This window comes from Chlorocebus sabaeus, chromosome 17 (genome assembly GCF_047675955.1).
Source record: "Chlorocebus sabaeus isolate Y175 chromosome 17, mChlSab1.0.hap1, whole genome shotgun sequence".
Taxonomy (NCBI): domain Eukaryota; kingdom Metazoa; phylum Chordata; class Mammalia; order Primates; family Cercopithecidae; genus Chlorocebus; species Chlorocebus sabaeus.
This window is the reverse complement of record NC_132920.1, coordinates 58,397,986-58,414,303: the sequence shown is the minus strand read 5'-3', so window position 1 is coordinate 58,414,303 and position 16,318 is coordinate 58,397,986. Positions and strand designations below refer to the sequence as shown.

Below are 16,318 nucleotides of genomic sequence, written 5' to 3'. Positions count from 1 at the left end.
GGAGTTTGAAACAACAAATATACTTTACAAGAAAAAATCAGTTTTGGGGGTAGCACCTTTTTAGGTTCTACCTTTTTGCATTTTTAACTAGGACATCAGGTGATTCCAATAGTCGGATGATACCATTCTAAGAAATACTGCACGAGGCAGGAGGGAGCCACTGTGACTGAAGCTGGATATATTAACATCTGAGATGTTTCCAGGAAGATCTGTTGTCTCTCGCCACTCAAGTGTGTTCTGGGGACAAGTAGTATTGGCATAATTCAGGATTGTAAGTGATGCAGAATCCCAAGTACCACCTCAGACCTATTAAATGAAACCATATATTCATTACAGTTTGAGGAGCACTGGTCTAATTATTTTATGCCAAGATGTTAGAGAACATGGATGGCTACAGAAGCAAAGTGATAGGAACATTATCCAATCAACAACAGGCAAAAGCAGATGATTCTGAGATGAATCATCTATAGAATTTGAATGGAATTGAAGTCATGTGAGCCTGAGATAGACCAGTATGCTTTTGGGGGTATGATAGTGGCAGAAGAAGGAAATGACTATGAAAAAAAGTAGATAGACCTTTATTAATAAAGTTCATTTGTCCTAAATATATGTGTGGTATATATTTATTGTAAAGGATTGGGAAAAAAATCTAGAAACACAAATAAATGGAACTATAGTTAGTATCATGTTCTTTTATATTCCATTTTATCCTATTCATTTTTTCATATATTTGTGTATATATAAGGTTGTACTGTTTATATATTTATATTTTATATTTTTGTATATATAATATTGTATTATACAGAAATATTTTACTATTTCATAATAGTCAATCTTATGTAATTTATTAACTCTGTCTCTATTTTTGGACATTTAACCTATGAACTTATTTTCACTGTTAATATTGAGTAATATTACAAAAAAATTCATCCTTGAACATAAATCTGAGTATTTCTGGCTGTCTTCTTGGGCTAGCTTCCTAGAAATACAATCGCTAGGACAACAAATATTTACTGTCTGAAGTTGTTTGCTAATGTTGCTTACTTGTGTGGAAACTTTTCAGAAAGTCTCATAAGAAAAGGAAGCTTTTTGATTTGTCAATGTTCTTTTCCTAATTCACACCTTGCCCCCTGGAGTTGTTATATGGATTCAATGAAGCAATGCATCTAAAGTGTTTAGTAATATGTGTGGCATATAGTCAGTATTTTGTTAACTATTAATGTCGTGCAGTAGCACATAGTTGTTAAACCTGGATTTGCATTCTTACCCTGCCTCATACTAACCATATGAAGCAGGACATACCACTTACCCTTCATGAACCTCAGTTTACTCATCAGTAAAATGGGAATGCATTACTGACCACTTCAGGTTGACTTTGTGGAGCTTTATCATATGTGAAGCACATGGTACAATCCCTGTGAAAATGTAAGCAATTCAGCAAATGTTCGCTAATAGTATTTAATATTTTTAAAGAAATTGAAAATGTACTTGCTTTTTTTTTCTTACTCCCTTCAGTGTAGATACTCCCATTTCTGTCTCAATTTGAATGTATCCAATGAAGGTAGAAATATAATCTATCTCCTTTTGAAGGCAAGGAGGAGGGAAGCATTTAGGAAAGCCGGTTTTAAAGATGAGAAGTCTAATTATTTTGATTAATAATAACATTAGCTTAGTCATTCCTCAACATAGCTCTCTCTTTACGTCTATATATAATCCCATTATTTACGTACCAATTTTTATATATGCTCCTGTTTACTAAAACATTGACATTATTCATGTATGCTAACTGTTCATTATCTATGGCTTACATATTACATATATTATGTTCCCAATACACATCAATGGCAAGTAGGGTTCTCTCTCAGGTGGTACAATAGCTCAGATAGTATCTATTTAGAGTCTTGGTTGAGAAGCACCTCAAGGCAAGATCCGGGCTTATTGGAAAGGGTGCTGTGATAGATTAGTATTATTTGGCCTGGCCACTGGAGTACGAGTGATACTTCATGTATGGGTAATTTCAATCCTTTGGTAAGTGAATATTAGCTATGAGAAAAGTTGAGAATAAAAATATTGGAAAATAAGCATATTTTGATATTTTATTCTACATGAATATTCATGTTAAAATGAATAATTTTCACTTTCAGAAATTTTATTATTTTAAATCAAATCTACCATTACTATAGATTATTAAAGAAAATACTGATCTTAGGGGATAAAAAATGTAGATGACTTCAAAAACAATCCAGCTCTAATTGTTTTTTGGGACTTTGGTAACCTCAATAACTAAAATTTTAGGTTTCATAAAATATTTTGAAAACATGAATATATAGATTAGAAATTTTGCAAATGATTTTTTTACTCCCTTTATTGTTATATTTATTCATTTTATTTGGGTTATAAGATCTTATAGCAACAAGAAAAAGTAGTGATGGTACTTTTAGTTAGCACATCAACAACATCTGAGCATTAGAATGTCACACAGAATCAATACTCCCCAGAGCTCACCTAAGATTAGAGTACAGACATGATATGTTTACGATATATCTACAGGCAATTTGCTCTCCTCCAGAAAAAGTTGCCACTAGCATTTTATTCATTTCCCTCTGGCCTTAGGTCCAAGCACATATGCAGAGAGCTCAAGTAGACAGAGCACATATAACTGAATTCACCAGGTTTATGGTATCCTGGGCCACGGGGTTAATAGCTTTAATTGTGAACTTTGAGAAAAGGAGAAGCCAAAGACATCTCAGTCCTTAGAGTTATAATCATATAAATTTATGTATATGTTATATAAAAATATATGTATATATTATGTATGTTACATGTTATATATTTAAATATGTTATATATAAAGATACATATGTTATATATGAATATATATAAATAAATATGTATATAATTTAGAAAGTATTGGTTCCCTGAGCACTAGAAACAGTTGCTTCTCATTAGATAATCATAAGCTACTTCTCGGTAACAGCCGAAATATATAGTCACTTTAATTTATAATGCTAAATTCTGTGAGCTACAGGACTTTTATTTATCCCTAGACCCTGGCACAAACAGTGTGCTTAATAAACACTTTAAGTCAAAGGAAAAATACAAATATGCTGAATATATTGAACCACATTTGCATGTGTCCTACACCATTAGGTTAAGAGTGTCCTTATTTTAAATGCAGAAAACCTGTTTGCTTGATAAATATAAAACTATTTACTTATTTACAATTTTGAGGGACTGTAACACAGTGGGGTTGTAAATGTTTGACTTTAACTTGGTGGATTTTGGTGCTATATTGCCACCTTGTGGTTACTCATCTAAAAATGGACTTTTCTTCAAAAACAAAAATCAAAAATAGACAAAACAAAGAATAACTGTTTTGCTTTTGTGATCTATGGTGCAAACATGTTTGTGCTGTGTTCTTACACACATACACACACACACACCCCACAAACCTGAGTCTGAAAGTAGTGATCGTGCTTGAAAAGTAGAGAAATGGAACATCTTTCAAAGAGTAACCCTTTAATACCGAAAGTCTCTCATATAGGAAAATTAGCTAAGTGGCCTATTATTTTCAAACACACAATGATATGATTTTAATGGTTAAGTAAAAATGTCTTCCCACTCTTTGTAACAAAGAATAATAAAAAGAAATAATGTTTTTCCTCCTAGTTTTTTCAGAACTTGTTTACATCATATTAAAATTATTTCTGATGAAATAAGGAAGTAGATATGAAGAAAACATACACAGTGAAATCACATTTTCTTAGAAGACTATGATTAGAAATTTCCAAAGCATCTTGTTTAGAAATACAAGCATATAATTTAGTATAAGGATAACAGTATCATTGAGAAAAGTTTTATTTCTGAGAAGAAAATTATACACTTAATAGAGAATTTAGGGGAAATTGCATTAATATGTTTTTAAAATACTGTGATTTTTTTAAAAAAGAGACACTTTAAAGGGAACTGATGCCTTAATATTCTCCTTTACAGGTCATATATCCTTGAATAAACTCTTTAAAATTGCTTAAACTTTAAATCCACATACTGCTTTTAGAATTGAGTCAATTAATTTGTGACTAGAGCTTACTGAAAGATAATCTGTGTCTAGAGCTAATCTGATACTAGAAAAGTCAGAAAGACCATTTTACAAGTCCTCTTTTACTCAGATTCTGTCTGCCTTCACCAGAGTATGTTTGCAGATTAGTCTTGTAGTCTTAGATCCTAGAAAGATCCATTATTGCAAAATATGAATACATTCAGAGTCTTGGATTTATTTACATTCATTTTCACTTATTTACTGTCATTTTACTACAGGCTAAAATTTCCAAAAACTTTTAATTTTTTACTTTTTCTGCTTAGGTAGGTAATTAGCATTCATTGTGGAGGCATTGGAAAACAGAGACAGAATTAAAGTCAAATAAATTATCTGTAATCACAGCACCCATGATCGTTACCGTTAGCACTTTATATATCTCCCAAATCCTTTCTGTTTTTAGAAAATTGTATCATGACTCTATGTACTGTTATAACAGCTTCTAACCTGTTTTTCCCTTAATCGTACAGTTTAATAGCATCATTTTGTTTTATAGCTACACCATAAAGTTATTCTTCATTGTGAGACATTTGGATGGTTCTCAAATATTCATTCTTAAAAAAACATACTGTGATGAGTCTTTATATAGATATGTGTGTGTTGTATATCCTATAGAAAACAAATATACAATATACGTCACCCACATGCATTTATTTTTGTTATTTTCTTAGGATTTGTTAAATATTTCTAGAAAGGACTCTTTGATAAGGAACTGCTGGGACAAAGAATATTGACAAGTGAAGATTTATTATTAAATAATTGCTCACCCAAAGAATTCCAATTAACTGTATATTCCTACTAGTTTGTTTACCTTCAGTTCCAGCAACACTCCCTTTGACACTGATATTTACTGAACTATAATGTATACATGGAAATGTGTACAAATTATAAGCTCAGTGAATTTTCACAAACTGATACTATCAATGTAATCGACTCAGTTCAAGAAATTTATTACCAGCACCCTGGAAGCTCTCCTCGTGTCCATTTTTATTCACACTTCGAAGGATAATTATTAACTTCTGATTTGATTAGTGTGGCCTATTTTAGGAATTTATCTAAATGAAATCATACTGTATGTCTTCTTTTGAGCCTGACTTTTTTCAAGCAACCTTGTGTTTGTGAAATTAGTCCATGTTGTTGAAGTTGTAGAGTGTTCTATATATTTGAGCTCTATGCTATACTGTTTCAAAGCCAGCATTCTTTAATTGTTGTCAATCTGAAAGTGTAAAATACGGTGTTACAGTTTTCACGCACAATCTTTGATTTGATGTGAGGTTGAACTTTTTTTTTCTTTGGCTTCACTGGTTATTTATATTTGCTCTAGTGTGACATTGGTCATTTATTGTTCCTCTGTGGTAATACTGGTTTCTCTATTGTAAATAAATCTTTCACTTTTGCCCAAGCAATAGGTTACATTGGCCTTTAGTTACAAAATAGAAGAATGACTTTTGTTTCCTCACTCTTTCCCAAAAGGCCAATTAAGACTAAAAACTGTTCTTTTGACAAGGTAACAAGTTTCCCTTCTGGGACTCCTGTAGTTGCGGGGTCTTGATCCTCAGTAGTGAGAAAAGGAACATGATATGTAGATTCCAGATCCCAAAAGTGAATCATCCACATTTCGGGCTGAAGCCGTTTCTCACCTATCATGCTGATTCCTCTGACTTTTGCTACTTTATACTTTTTTGGGTATTTTTTCAAAACCTGCTTTTCTTGAAATGCTGACCAGTCCTGGTTAACTGTTTGCTGCCCCAGGGTACAAAGCTTCTCTAAAGTTAAAGCAGACCCATACCCCGGACTGATAAAGGGTGAGATAGATAAGAAACTCTAGGGGTTTGAAAATCACTGGCTGAGAGGAGATTCTAGGACAGAGATTCTGATTTAATTAATTTATGGAGAAGTCTGGACATTAGTCATTTGAAAAGGGCTCCAGGTGATTCCAGTGGGTTGACAGGATTGAGAATAATGGAAAGTTCTGGCTCCTAAGCTGATACATTCAGGTGCACTGAATAGATCAGTTTTAACCTATAAGTAAAGAAATGCCCCTGCCTGTTTATATCATGGCAGACTCCCAGAGATGGGACAACATCTTAATATTTGCCTTTTCCAAGCAAATATTATTTGTGGACAATGCCACAAATTTCACTTCTAAAGTATAATTCCCATTCTTACTGCTTTGATTCATAGTAAATGAAAATTGTCCTAAAGGTATGAATATTTTACTGCTGAATATGACAGCTTGTCAGATCATTATGTGAGAAATGTGGTAATGGAAAGAAAGCAATGGAGAACTTCCCATGTTGGAGAGTATAAGAAGAAGAAATGGAGGTAGAGAAAACAGTCTATCCTTTGTAAACTTGCCTTAGGTCTAAAAGAATTCCAGGACTTTTTAAGGACTGTAGTTCTTCCTTTGTGAGGCTTTGTAAGTATCCTTTTCAGTCTTGCAAAGGAAACTCTAGGAAAGTGGTTGAAAACCCACAGTCCCTTTGGCATGCCTAGAGGACACAGGAGCCAACAGAGAGCTCCCAATGGCCAAATGTTGAACAGTTTGAGCAACGAAAGACATAAACTGGTATTACGTTATAACCCAAAGTGCAAAATAATTACCTATAATTAGCTATGAGTCCTCCCTAATATAAATACATGTTAGAATAAGTAAATATGAGAATGGACAAATTTTACATACAGAAGAATTCAAATTTTTGTGTAGATACGCCCCACTCTTTAAGCGTGAGCTACGCATAATGACATTTTCCCAAAACATACAATATGGAAAGACTGGGGGGAGACTATAGTACAGATACCTGGCAGACACCACCTCAGCCAGACAATAAAAGTTAATCTCAGCCATCATAATTTATATTGATATTGTGTATCCTTGATATAATGCTTTGAGGATGGCACTTTACTTCTGTGGTTCAAAACTCTATAACTCCAGTCTTAACAGGAGAAAAACTTAGACAAACCCATACTGAAGGACATTGTAAAAAATACATGACTAGCACTTTGGGAGGCTGAGGAGGGCAAATCACATAAGGTCGGGAGTTTGAGGCCAGCCTGGCCCACATAGTGAAACCCTGTCTCTATTAAAAATGCAAAAAATTAGCAGGGTGTGGTGGCACACACCTATAATCCCAGCTACTCCAGAGGCTTAGGCAAGAGAATTGCTTGAACCCATGAGGCAGAGGTTGCAGTGGGCCAAGATAGCACCACTGCACTCCAGCCTGGCTAAAAGAGCAAGACGCCATCTCAAACAAAACAAAACAAAACAAAACAAAACAAAAACTTGACTTATACTACTCAAAATAGTTTGGAGAAACTGTCACAGCCCATGGGAGGCTAAGGATACCTTACTACTAATGTGGTATACTGGTGAGCTCCCGGAACAGATGCTTAAAAATGTCTTTATAAATGTCATTTTAAAAGTCTAAAGAAATCTGAATATTGCATGGATTTTAATAAAAACATGTCAATATGTGTTCTTTAGTTATGACAAATATACCATAATAATATACGATCTGACAAGCCAAACTTTAGTCAGGTTTCTAAAACTTCTCCTAAGCCCACCTCTGCACTTCCTTGGAAAATCCAGTTTTAGCAATTCCTACTACATCAGTTTAACAAGAACCCCTATACACAATATCCAAACACCTGACCTGATTAGGTCTCTCCTCCTCCACCAACCCGAAGGTCATGTCTGATCACCCTGACCTGTCTTCAGCAAAAATCCTGGTAGGTCAGTTTAGCCAGAATTGCTTTCACTCCTGATGTTTTCTCCTAGTAATTTTTAATCCACTGACCCCGACCCCCCCTCCCACTATAAATTCTCACTTGCCCATACTGTATTTGATTTGAGCACAGTCTCTCTCTCCTGCATTGCATGTGGTCCCTGTACCTATTGCAGTGTTCCTAAATAAAGTCATCCTTGCTGTGCTTTAATAAGTATCACTGAATAATGTTTTCTGTAACAGATGTTAACCATAGAGAAAACTGAGTGTGCAATATACAGGAATTCTGTTTAATCTTCACAAATTTTGTGAAAATCAAAAACTATTTTAAAATTAAAAGTTTATCAAAAAAAAGTAAAGAAGGGAAGGAAGGCAGGAAGGAAGGGAGAAAGAGATTCCCACATGAGCAGCAGCCATCAGAATCTTGTCAAAATTTCAAATTCTCAAGTCACAGCCCAGACCTTCTGAATCAAAAACTCGGGGGATGTAGCAGCAACCTGTGATTGAGAACCATGATCTAGTTGGTTGACCAAGAGCTCTGCTTCCAGGTGCTACTCATTTTAGATGTGGTCGTGTTACTTTTTCTTTAATGCCCAAGAGTGAAGAATCAGATTAGGCTTTACTGTAACTTCTGATTACTGAATTGTTACCTTTCACAAAGGAATGACATGTCTGCCTCTGTTCTTCTCATATTGAGATTTGAACTCCGGGGCCCTTCTCAGACCCTGTTGTGCTCATGTCTTCCATAACTTCTCCAGCACACAGAGAACTCTTCCACCTCTGATATCCCCAAGCACATAATCATGTACCAACTCTCATGTTTCCAGAGGCTATATAAATCAAGTCAGAGTGTAGATTCCCTGGAGACAGAAGACTTCACCTATCAGATGGTGACCTTGGGTAAATTGTTTATTCCCTCTGTACCTGAGTTTTCTTTCTGTGAACTGGGGATGGATGATACAAGAGTATCTACTTCATGGGTTTTGGGGAGAACTATGAATTAATACACATAATTTGTTAATAACAGCATCCAGCACTTAGTGAGGAACCAAAAAATGTAAGCTGGTGTTACTGCTGGTGGCAAGTGTTTTGTCTCTTAAATATGTCTTCCTTCTCCCAAAGCAGTGGAGTTTTGTGTGCAAAACAATGAATGTCTCAATAAAGACTGGTTGAGTTGAATGGGTAAAGTGAGCCCACAAAATCTTACTTCAAACTCAGTGACTTCTCCCTCCCCCGCCCTACACATACCAGTCATCTAAGGCATTTTGATGTTGAATTAGAACGTTGAAAATATTTCATGTTGCTTATAAAATGCTTTTAGAATAAAGCTAGAGAACTGGATAATATGTGAAAGTCTGGAGTAAATTAACCTTACTCTGAGCTTCATCACCTACAGTTGAGCTGCTACCAACGAACAACACCATTTTTCTTTTGATCAAAGATTATTCTAGTTCCAGAGAGCCTTAGCAGGGTTTCTGTTAGCCTCAGAGACAAAATTAGCTATAAAAGAAATAAGCGGCTCAAGCCTGTAATCCCAGCACTTTGGGAGGCCGAGACGGGCGGATCACGAGGTCAGGAGATCGAGACCATCCTGGCTAACACAGTGAAACCCCGTCTCTACTAAAAAATACAAAAAACTAGCCGGGCGAGGTGGCGGGCGCCTGTAGTCCCAGCTACTCCGGAGGCTGAGGCAGGAGAATGGCGTAAATCCGGGAGGCGGAGCTTGCAGTGATCTGAGATCTGGCCACTGCGCTCCAGCCTGGGCCACAGAGCGAGACTCTGCCTCAAAAAAAAAAAAAAAAAAAAAAAAAAAGAAATAAGCACCCCCGGGACTGTTCTAGAGGACAGTGGGTAAGTGAATATGTTTGAATAACCAGTTCAGATTTTGCTTATTTGCTCTTTACCACAGGTTAAATCGAAATGCAACAATTTACATGCCATAAACACACAAGCTTTAGGTGGTTTGCTTTGTTTTCCAGATGGGAATCAATGTGGTGGACTCTGCAGTATCCGGATTAGGTGGCTGCCCTTATGCAAAAGGTGCTTCTGGGAATGTAGCCACTGAGGATTTGATATATATGCTTAATGGCCTGGGGCTCAATACAGTAAGTTACTTTAACATATTTTAATATTCATGCATTCCTTGCAGCTCCAAATTGCAATGCTTCTCAGATGTGGGAAGCAATTTTGAGGTCAACGTTTTACTACACTTTTGCTATTTGCTAAAATGCACAGTGGGAAAATGCAATAAAAATTCTTTTGGGGTCTTTATAAAGTAACTCATTGCTATAGCTCAATCACCAATAATGCTACCAAGTCACATTTTTATAGTGCTTCATGACCTCTAAAGTACTTTTTCATGTATTATCTGATTTGATTTTATACACTTTGTGAGTTGGAGCCTGTGTCTTTGCTGTTACGATTGCTGAGTTTTGCAGTTTTGTTTTTTGCATGAATGTTTTTCTTGGAGAAAACTGAGATCTTGATTGTCTCACAGTGACAACTACAGCTTCTGGAAGAACTCCCAGGGCACTTTTTAAACGATCAGTGAAAGAGGGGAGCTTCGTAATACTTAGCATGTGAGACACTGGATGGCAAGAATAGTCTCTTTGCAAGTCGTACCTGAAAAGTCACGTGCTATGTAACCACATCCAACAAATTCAGCACCTTGTTTTGCCCTGTGATTGTCAACACAACCTGTTAGTCTATAGAACAGATTTCTTTAGGAAAAAAATAAAAATCACAGATGATTAGTCATTTAGAATTTCTTTCTGTGATGTAAAATAATCACCTGTATTGTAAAACAATTTTTTTAATTCTCTGCTGCTCCTATTCCTCCTTTTTCCTCACTCTACTTACATTGATGCTCCTGCTGCATTGAACTTGCTTCTGGTCTACACTTCTATACCATTTTATTCCTCACTTCTACCCCTTGCTCAGGTTTGCACTACCACATGAAATGGCCTTATGCCTTGTATTCCATTTGGCCTGGAAAGTAAGACACCACCATCCTAAAAATAAGCCGTCTAGCATCTCCCTGTGTATCCCCCAAGTCAAACTGTTAGATCCCATTCCTTAGTGTTTTCATGTTTTCCTCTGCATTCCCTCTGAACTTACCACAAGGTTATATAATTATCTTGTTTATGTGTCTAGCTTCCCATGCAACCACAGAGCAATTACGACAGCTTATTCATACTTTATACTTGGTGCCTGTGGTATAAAGATGCTCCATAAATATTTATTGAAAGACTGATTTCACTTGGCACTAAACACCAACAGCTGTTACCCATAAACACCAACAGCTATTGCCTATTTTCTCTGGTTAGAATAAATGTGATTTCATTTATATCATATCTTAATCATTTATATCAGAAGCTAATGACATAAAATGAGCATAAATAGCTCCTTTCTTAGCAATTTAGATGACTGAATTGAACTCCATAGCTGATAGCTGATGCTTCATATATACCAGTTATGTTCCATAACTCCAGAGTCCAAATGCAAATAGGTCCAGTCTATTCCCAAAAGTTTTACCATCCAAGAATTGCCACATTGAGTAGCTTCCACAATTCAACTAGTCACCCAAGCTAACAAACCAAGATTCTCTATAGAATTTAATCTCACTATGGATTCCATGTCCAATCAGTTACCAAAGCTGCTAATTTGACTTTAAAATATTTTGGTTGGTTGTCCCTTCCTTACTACCTCTGCTATGACTACATTGATGCAGGTCTGCACATCTCTTTCTTGGGTGTTCATCCTCTATACTGGTTGCTGGCTCTAGACTTGCCTTTAAATCCATCCTCCATGCTACCATCAAAGGATTACACCTAACATATAAGTATGAATAGGCTCTACTTCTGCTTGAGCACTGATCAGTGGATTCTAATTTCCTGAAAGCAAGCCTATGCTCTATCACATAATCTGGCCTATTATTACCTTTTCCAGGGTTAATGGTATATTTTACCTTTATCCATATGCACCATGGATATTTAAGATATCTTGAACTGCTCATCTGTCTGCCTACATACAGTGACCCATACATCCTCCATCCTCTTCTATACATTTTGTATAAACCTCGAATCAGGCTTCACCCTTCCTGGCACTTTTCCCTGACACATTCCTTTCTGCTTTTTTTTTTCCTTGGTTGGTTGGTGGCCTCACACCTCTGCCTCCATAATAACCTGGGCATATCTCTATTTGTGGCTTTAACTATGGTACAGAATTTTCTGTTGTGAGTCTACATTGCTTGCTTGACCTTAAAGGCAGAAACCACATTCTATGTGAGGTTCTTGAAACTCCAGAATCTATCATAGTACATGAGACATATTAAGCACCTGAAAAATGATTTAAGAATACATGCAGTGTTGTTTTCATAATGATATCTACTGATTAAATAAAATGGTAGAGAAAAGTCAAAACAAAATTCTTCTTTGGTGTGATATCAGCAAATTCTACTGTATGTTACAAATGGAATTACTGAAAAGAGAAGAAAGACATTAATGACTAAAATATTTCTATCAACACTTGCTGGATATAATTTATAAGTGAAAGGCATCCAAAGTTAATTGTTTACAGAATTTAAGTATCATTGGATTAAGGATGTTAAACAGATACCCACGTAAAGCCATTACCACGACAAAACTAAATTTCTCAAACCAAAGCAAATGTTAGTATCCTGAAAACAACTTTATAATAAAAAAAGAAATTTACAAGTATCATTTTATAAAATAGCTTTAATTCTTAAAGAGATAAGTAATTGGCGCTATTGAAATGTCTCCAATTTCTAAAATGATATTGTTATGAAAAGCCCCTATGAGTTTTTATACTTGTCTATTTATGAAAGTCACAAGTTTTCACAGATATTAAAAAGTACTTTATAATAGCAAGGAAAATTGAGTATTTTCAACTTTAATCCCACATTGTTTCTAGTCCATATTGAGGGAGAGCATAGAAGCTTATGAAATGCCATGTAAGGACAAGTTTGTGCTTAATCCACCTAATGCTTTGCCTCCTCCTGTAACAACAAAAGTGCTGGGTGGAGACATTGATAGTGACGCTTTCATTACACCAAAGCCAAAGGCATGCCCTGAACTTGGCCTTTATACCCAACTGCATATCTGTCATCCATGGATTTACCTAAGCCTTTGTTGATCCTATTTGTACTTTCAGACAGTACAACCTCTCAGGCGAATAAGTTCCAGATGTGTACTAAATACTATTTCATTTTATTTCACTTGCAACTACCTCCTTCAATATCATACTAGTAATAGTGTTTCTGAACTTGGTTTAAAAAATATATATGTGTATATATATGCATTCACCTTTTCTGTAATCCTTATGGCTTTTTCAAGTTTGTTTCTTCATAAAGAGGATAGTCTTTTTTCTAAGTCAGTTCTTGTCTATAAACTGCTCCAAAACATTATCATTTTGATTGTCCTTCACTGATGCTTTGTAGACTGTTTTTGTAGTTCCATTATTGCCCTTCCTAGACCCTAGATACCAGCCTGAATTATGATGTTTTTCAAGTGTGTCTACCTATATTATTATACAAGGGTCAGATTCAAGATATGCTGTAATAAAGCAGAAAAATCTAAAATGTTAACCTTATTCATGAAAACAAATGTTGCCCCCAAATTGATAATGACCACCACCACTTTGTTTAGTAATTTTAAATGGTTAAGTAACTACTAATAAAATTTAAAAGGCTATATTTTATCTTTTTTCTCTCTAATCCCTCTGCCTTCCTGATATTCCTTCTTTTCCTCACCAGGGTGTGAATCTATACAAAGTGATGGAAGCTGGTGACTTTATTTGCAAAGCTGTGAATAAAACCACAAACTCTAAAGTAGCACAAGCCTCCTTCAATGCTTGACTTGAATGGATTTATGACCTACGGTTGAGAAGATCAATTTCAGTTACAATACTCATCTGAAAATCATTAGTGTCAACTTGCTCTGATATGTGAATAGACAAGAGTGAGAAAAAAGAGATCCTTTTCAAAAAAAGATTATAACTGGATAGATTAAGTCAACAAAAAGCAATATCAGTCATCAGGTAAATTGCAAGCTGAGGATAAATAATAAAACTTGTCATATTTTGAACTTGGAAAAAAGTCTCTTTTGCTCTTATAGAAATAACTTTTTCATTTAGATGGGAAAATTGAGTTCATATTTCCCCAAGTATCAAATACTGTGTTAATACTTAATCAGGCAGGCTTAACACAGTGTACATAACCGTCAGTAGTTTATGAGCTCCTGCATAGTATGCAGTGTGTGGCCTCAATATTATGCATTATGCCTCTGGATCTCAACTATTCATTTGCCAAGTCAGTTAAGTTATGGACCAAAAGCCAAATCTCCATCTGACCCTACATAATTTTAGCAATAGAACTTTTATATTTCGAGTATGGCTAACATCTGTTAACTATTTCAGTGACTTTATCTGGTTCCAAGAGGCTGTGGCCAATGGCAAGATGCCATATCCTGGAAACATATTACGACCTCCCATGTTTGTTACATGCATCCAGTTTACCATACTTTACCTATCATCAGTTATAGTAAAAACCAGCAAGGAGTTACTGAGCTATTGAGAAATTGTAGGCTATTATTTTTGTCCTGATGTCTAAATTGCAATGATAAGAATAGGTTGATACATATATCATCATCTACCTTTATAATTTTCAGATCACTTTCAAATTGCCCAAGGAAATATCGTTGCGATCCTAAGAATATTAAGATAATTTTTGGTTAATGAAATACCTATTTTCCTTTGATTCATGGTGCTTTGATTACATCACATGATTTTTTTGGTGTATTTTTTAGTGGTTATTTTAAAAGTTGAAGTGGCTGAAATGTTGTCTATTGTAGAATTGATTACCAGAAATTGCAAGATGTAATATATCAAAGACAGAGATGAGGAGCAGGAGGACTATTCAAGATAAACATTTCTGTAACCTATGCAAATTTTATGGGGGTAGTATTATTACACATGGATCTGAAATGTCAGTTCTAGTATTTATATAGACTTCTGTAATAATACCGGGTGATATTATCTTTGAGTAAATTTGAATATAAATTGAAACATAAAAATGAGTGTTGTGAACTTTCTAGGAAATATTCATTAAAATCATTGAAATAAAAATAAATTCAAGAAAGTAAGAGAAGTACTGATTATAACTATGTCGCATGGTTCTGGAGCAGGAATACTAAGAGCAATTCTCTGTTTTGGGGTTAATGTTTGGGGGTTGGGGGAAATGCAGGGAGCAGACAAAAATCAAAGCTGGTTATGAATCTTTTTCAGTTACATCTCCCTGTGCATCTCTCTTCATGAAGCACATGACCCTGGACACTGGCAGTAATGGGACACCTCCAATTAGCATGTACAGCTGGATATGTACACCATATTCTGAGGAGACTGACTTCCTATCTCTTACAAAGCTATGCAGTTCTTAATTTGAGATATTTGGAAAAGTGTCTCTTGTTACAAACTGCTTATAGTAACAATTAAGGGGAAAGCATTGCTGTTTTGAAATGGAAACCATGGACTTTGAAAGGCAGAGCAAGTAGTCAGAAACTCCAAGTACAGTCTAGAGCACAGTTACATATCTTCCATGTCAGTGTACTGAGTCACTTCCATGAATACCTTGATGCTACTGAATCACATTTAGTATGAGAAAGCTTGCTGTAGGTATTTGGTATCCTTCTCCACACAAACCACCTAAATCTCTTTGACAGTTTAAAGAAAGTTTCTTTTCTGGTTTTCTTTTCTCCGCCTTATTTATTTTTTGGCCTCTTCCTTCTCTTCTTTATGTTTGACTGCAGACATAAATGTACAGTTGCCTCCATCCTTACAACTCAACAGGTGGTCCAAGACCAGCAGGATCATCCCCTGGGACCTTTTGAGAAACAGAATCTAGGACTTCACTCCATATCCACTGCATCACAGTTTGCATTTTAAACAAGATCCTCATATGACTCATATGCAAATGAACTTTGAGAAGCACTTGCCTATTTGACACCTCCTCTTGGGTTTCCAACAGGCATCTCAAGCTTCATATATACTCAAAATTCTTGTACCATTTTTCACTTTGTGCTCTGTAGTCCACCCCATTGTCTTCTGTTTTTGGAACAAGACACACTCAGATCCATCTCAGGTCCTTCCTTTACCTTAGTTTTTTTCTCTGCCTGTAAAGCTGTTTTCCTGGCTTTTTCCCTGGGCATGACTGGCTCCCTCTTGTCATTGAGGTCTCAGCATAAATTTTACTTCCTTAATGAATCTTCCTGGACAACTCAGTTTAAAGTAAGTCCTGTTACACTCTCTCACATCAACTCATTTAATTATTAATTATAGAATTTTTACCTTATTATTTGTTTATTCTTTCTTTTTTCAACAGAATATATACTCCATGAGAGTGAGGGTTTTGCTATCTTCTTCACTGTTAGTTCCACATTGCCTAGAACATAGTGCTAGGGTCTGGCACTAAATACCAATAAAT

At 35.5% G+C, this 16,318-nt stretch overlaps 1 protein-coding gene across 1 annotated transcript in view; it reads left to right on the top strand.

The window, feature by feature from the left end:
• Window positions 1-15,039, top strand: part of HMGCLL1 (3-hydroxy-3-methylglutaryl-CoA lyase like 1) — a 148,188-nt gene extending 133,149 nt beyond the window's left edge. Inside the window, exons 8-9 of the mRNA XM_008013669.3 lie at window positions 9,801-9,926; window positions 13,595-15,039. Coding sequence (XP_008011860.3) covers window positions 9,801-9,926; window positions 13,595-13,696 — 228 coding nt within the window. The 3' untranslated portion in view covers window positions 13,697-15,039. The remainder of the gene's footprint in view (window positions 1-9,800; window positions 9,927-13,594) is intronic.
• The last annotated feature ends 1,279 nt before the right edge of the window (window positions 15,040-16,318 follow it).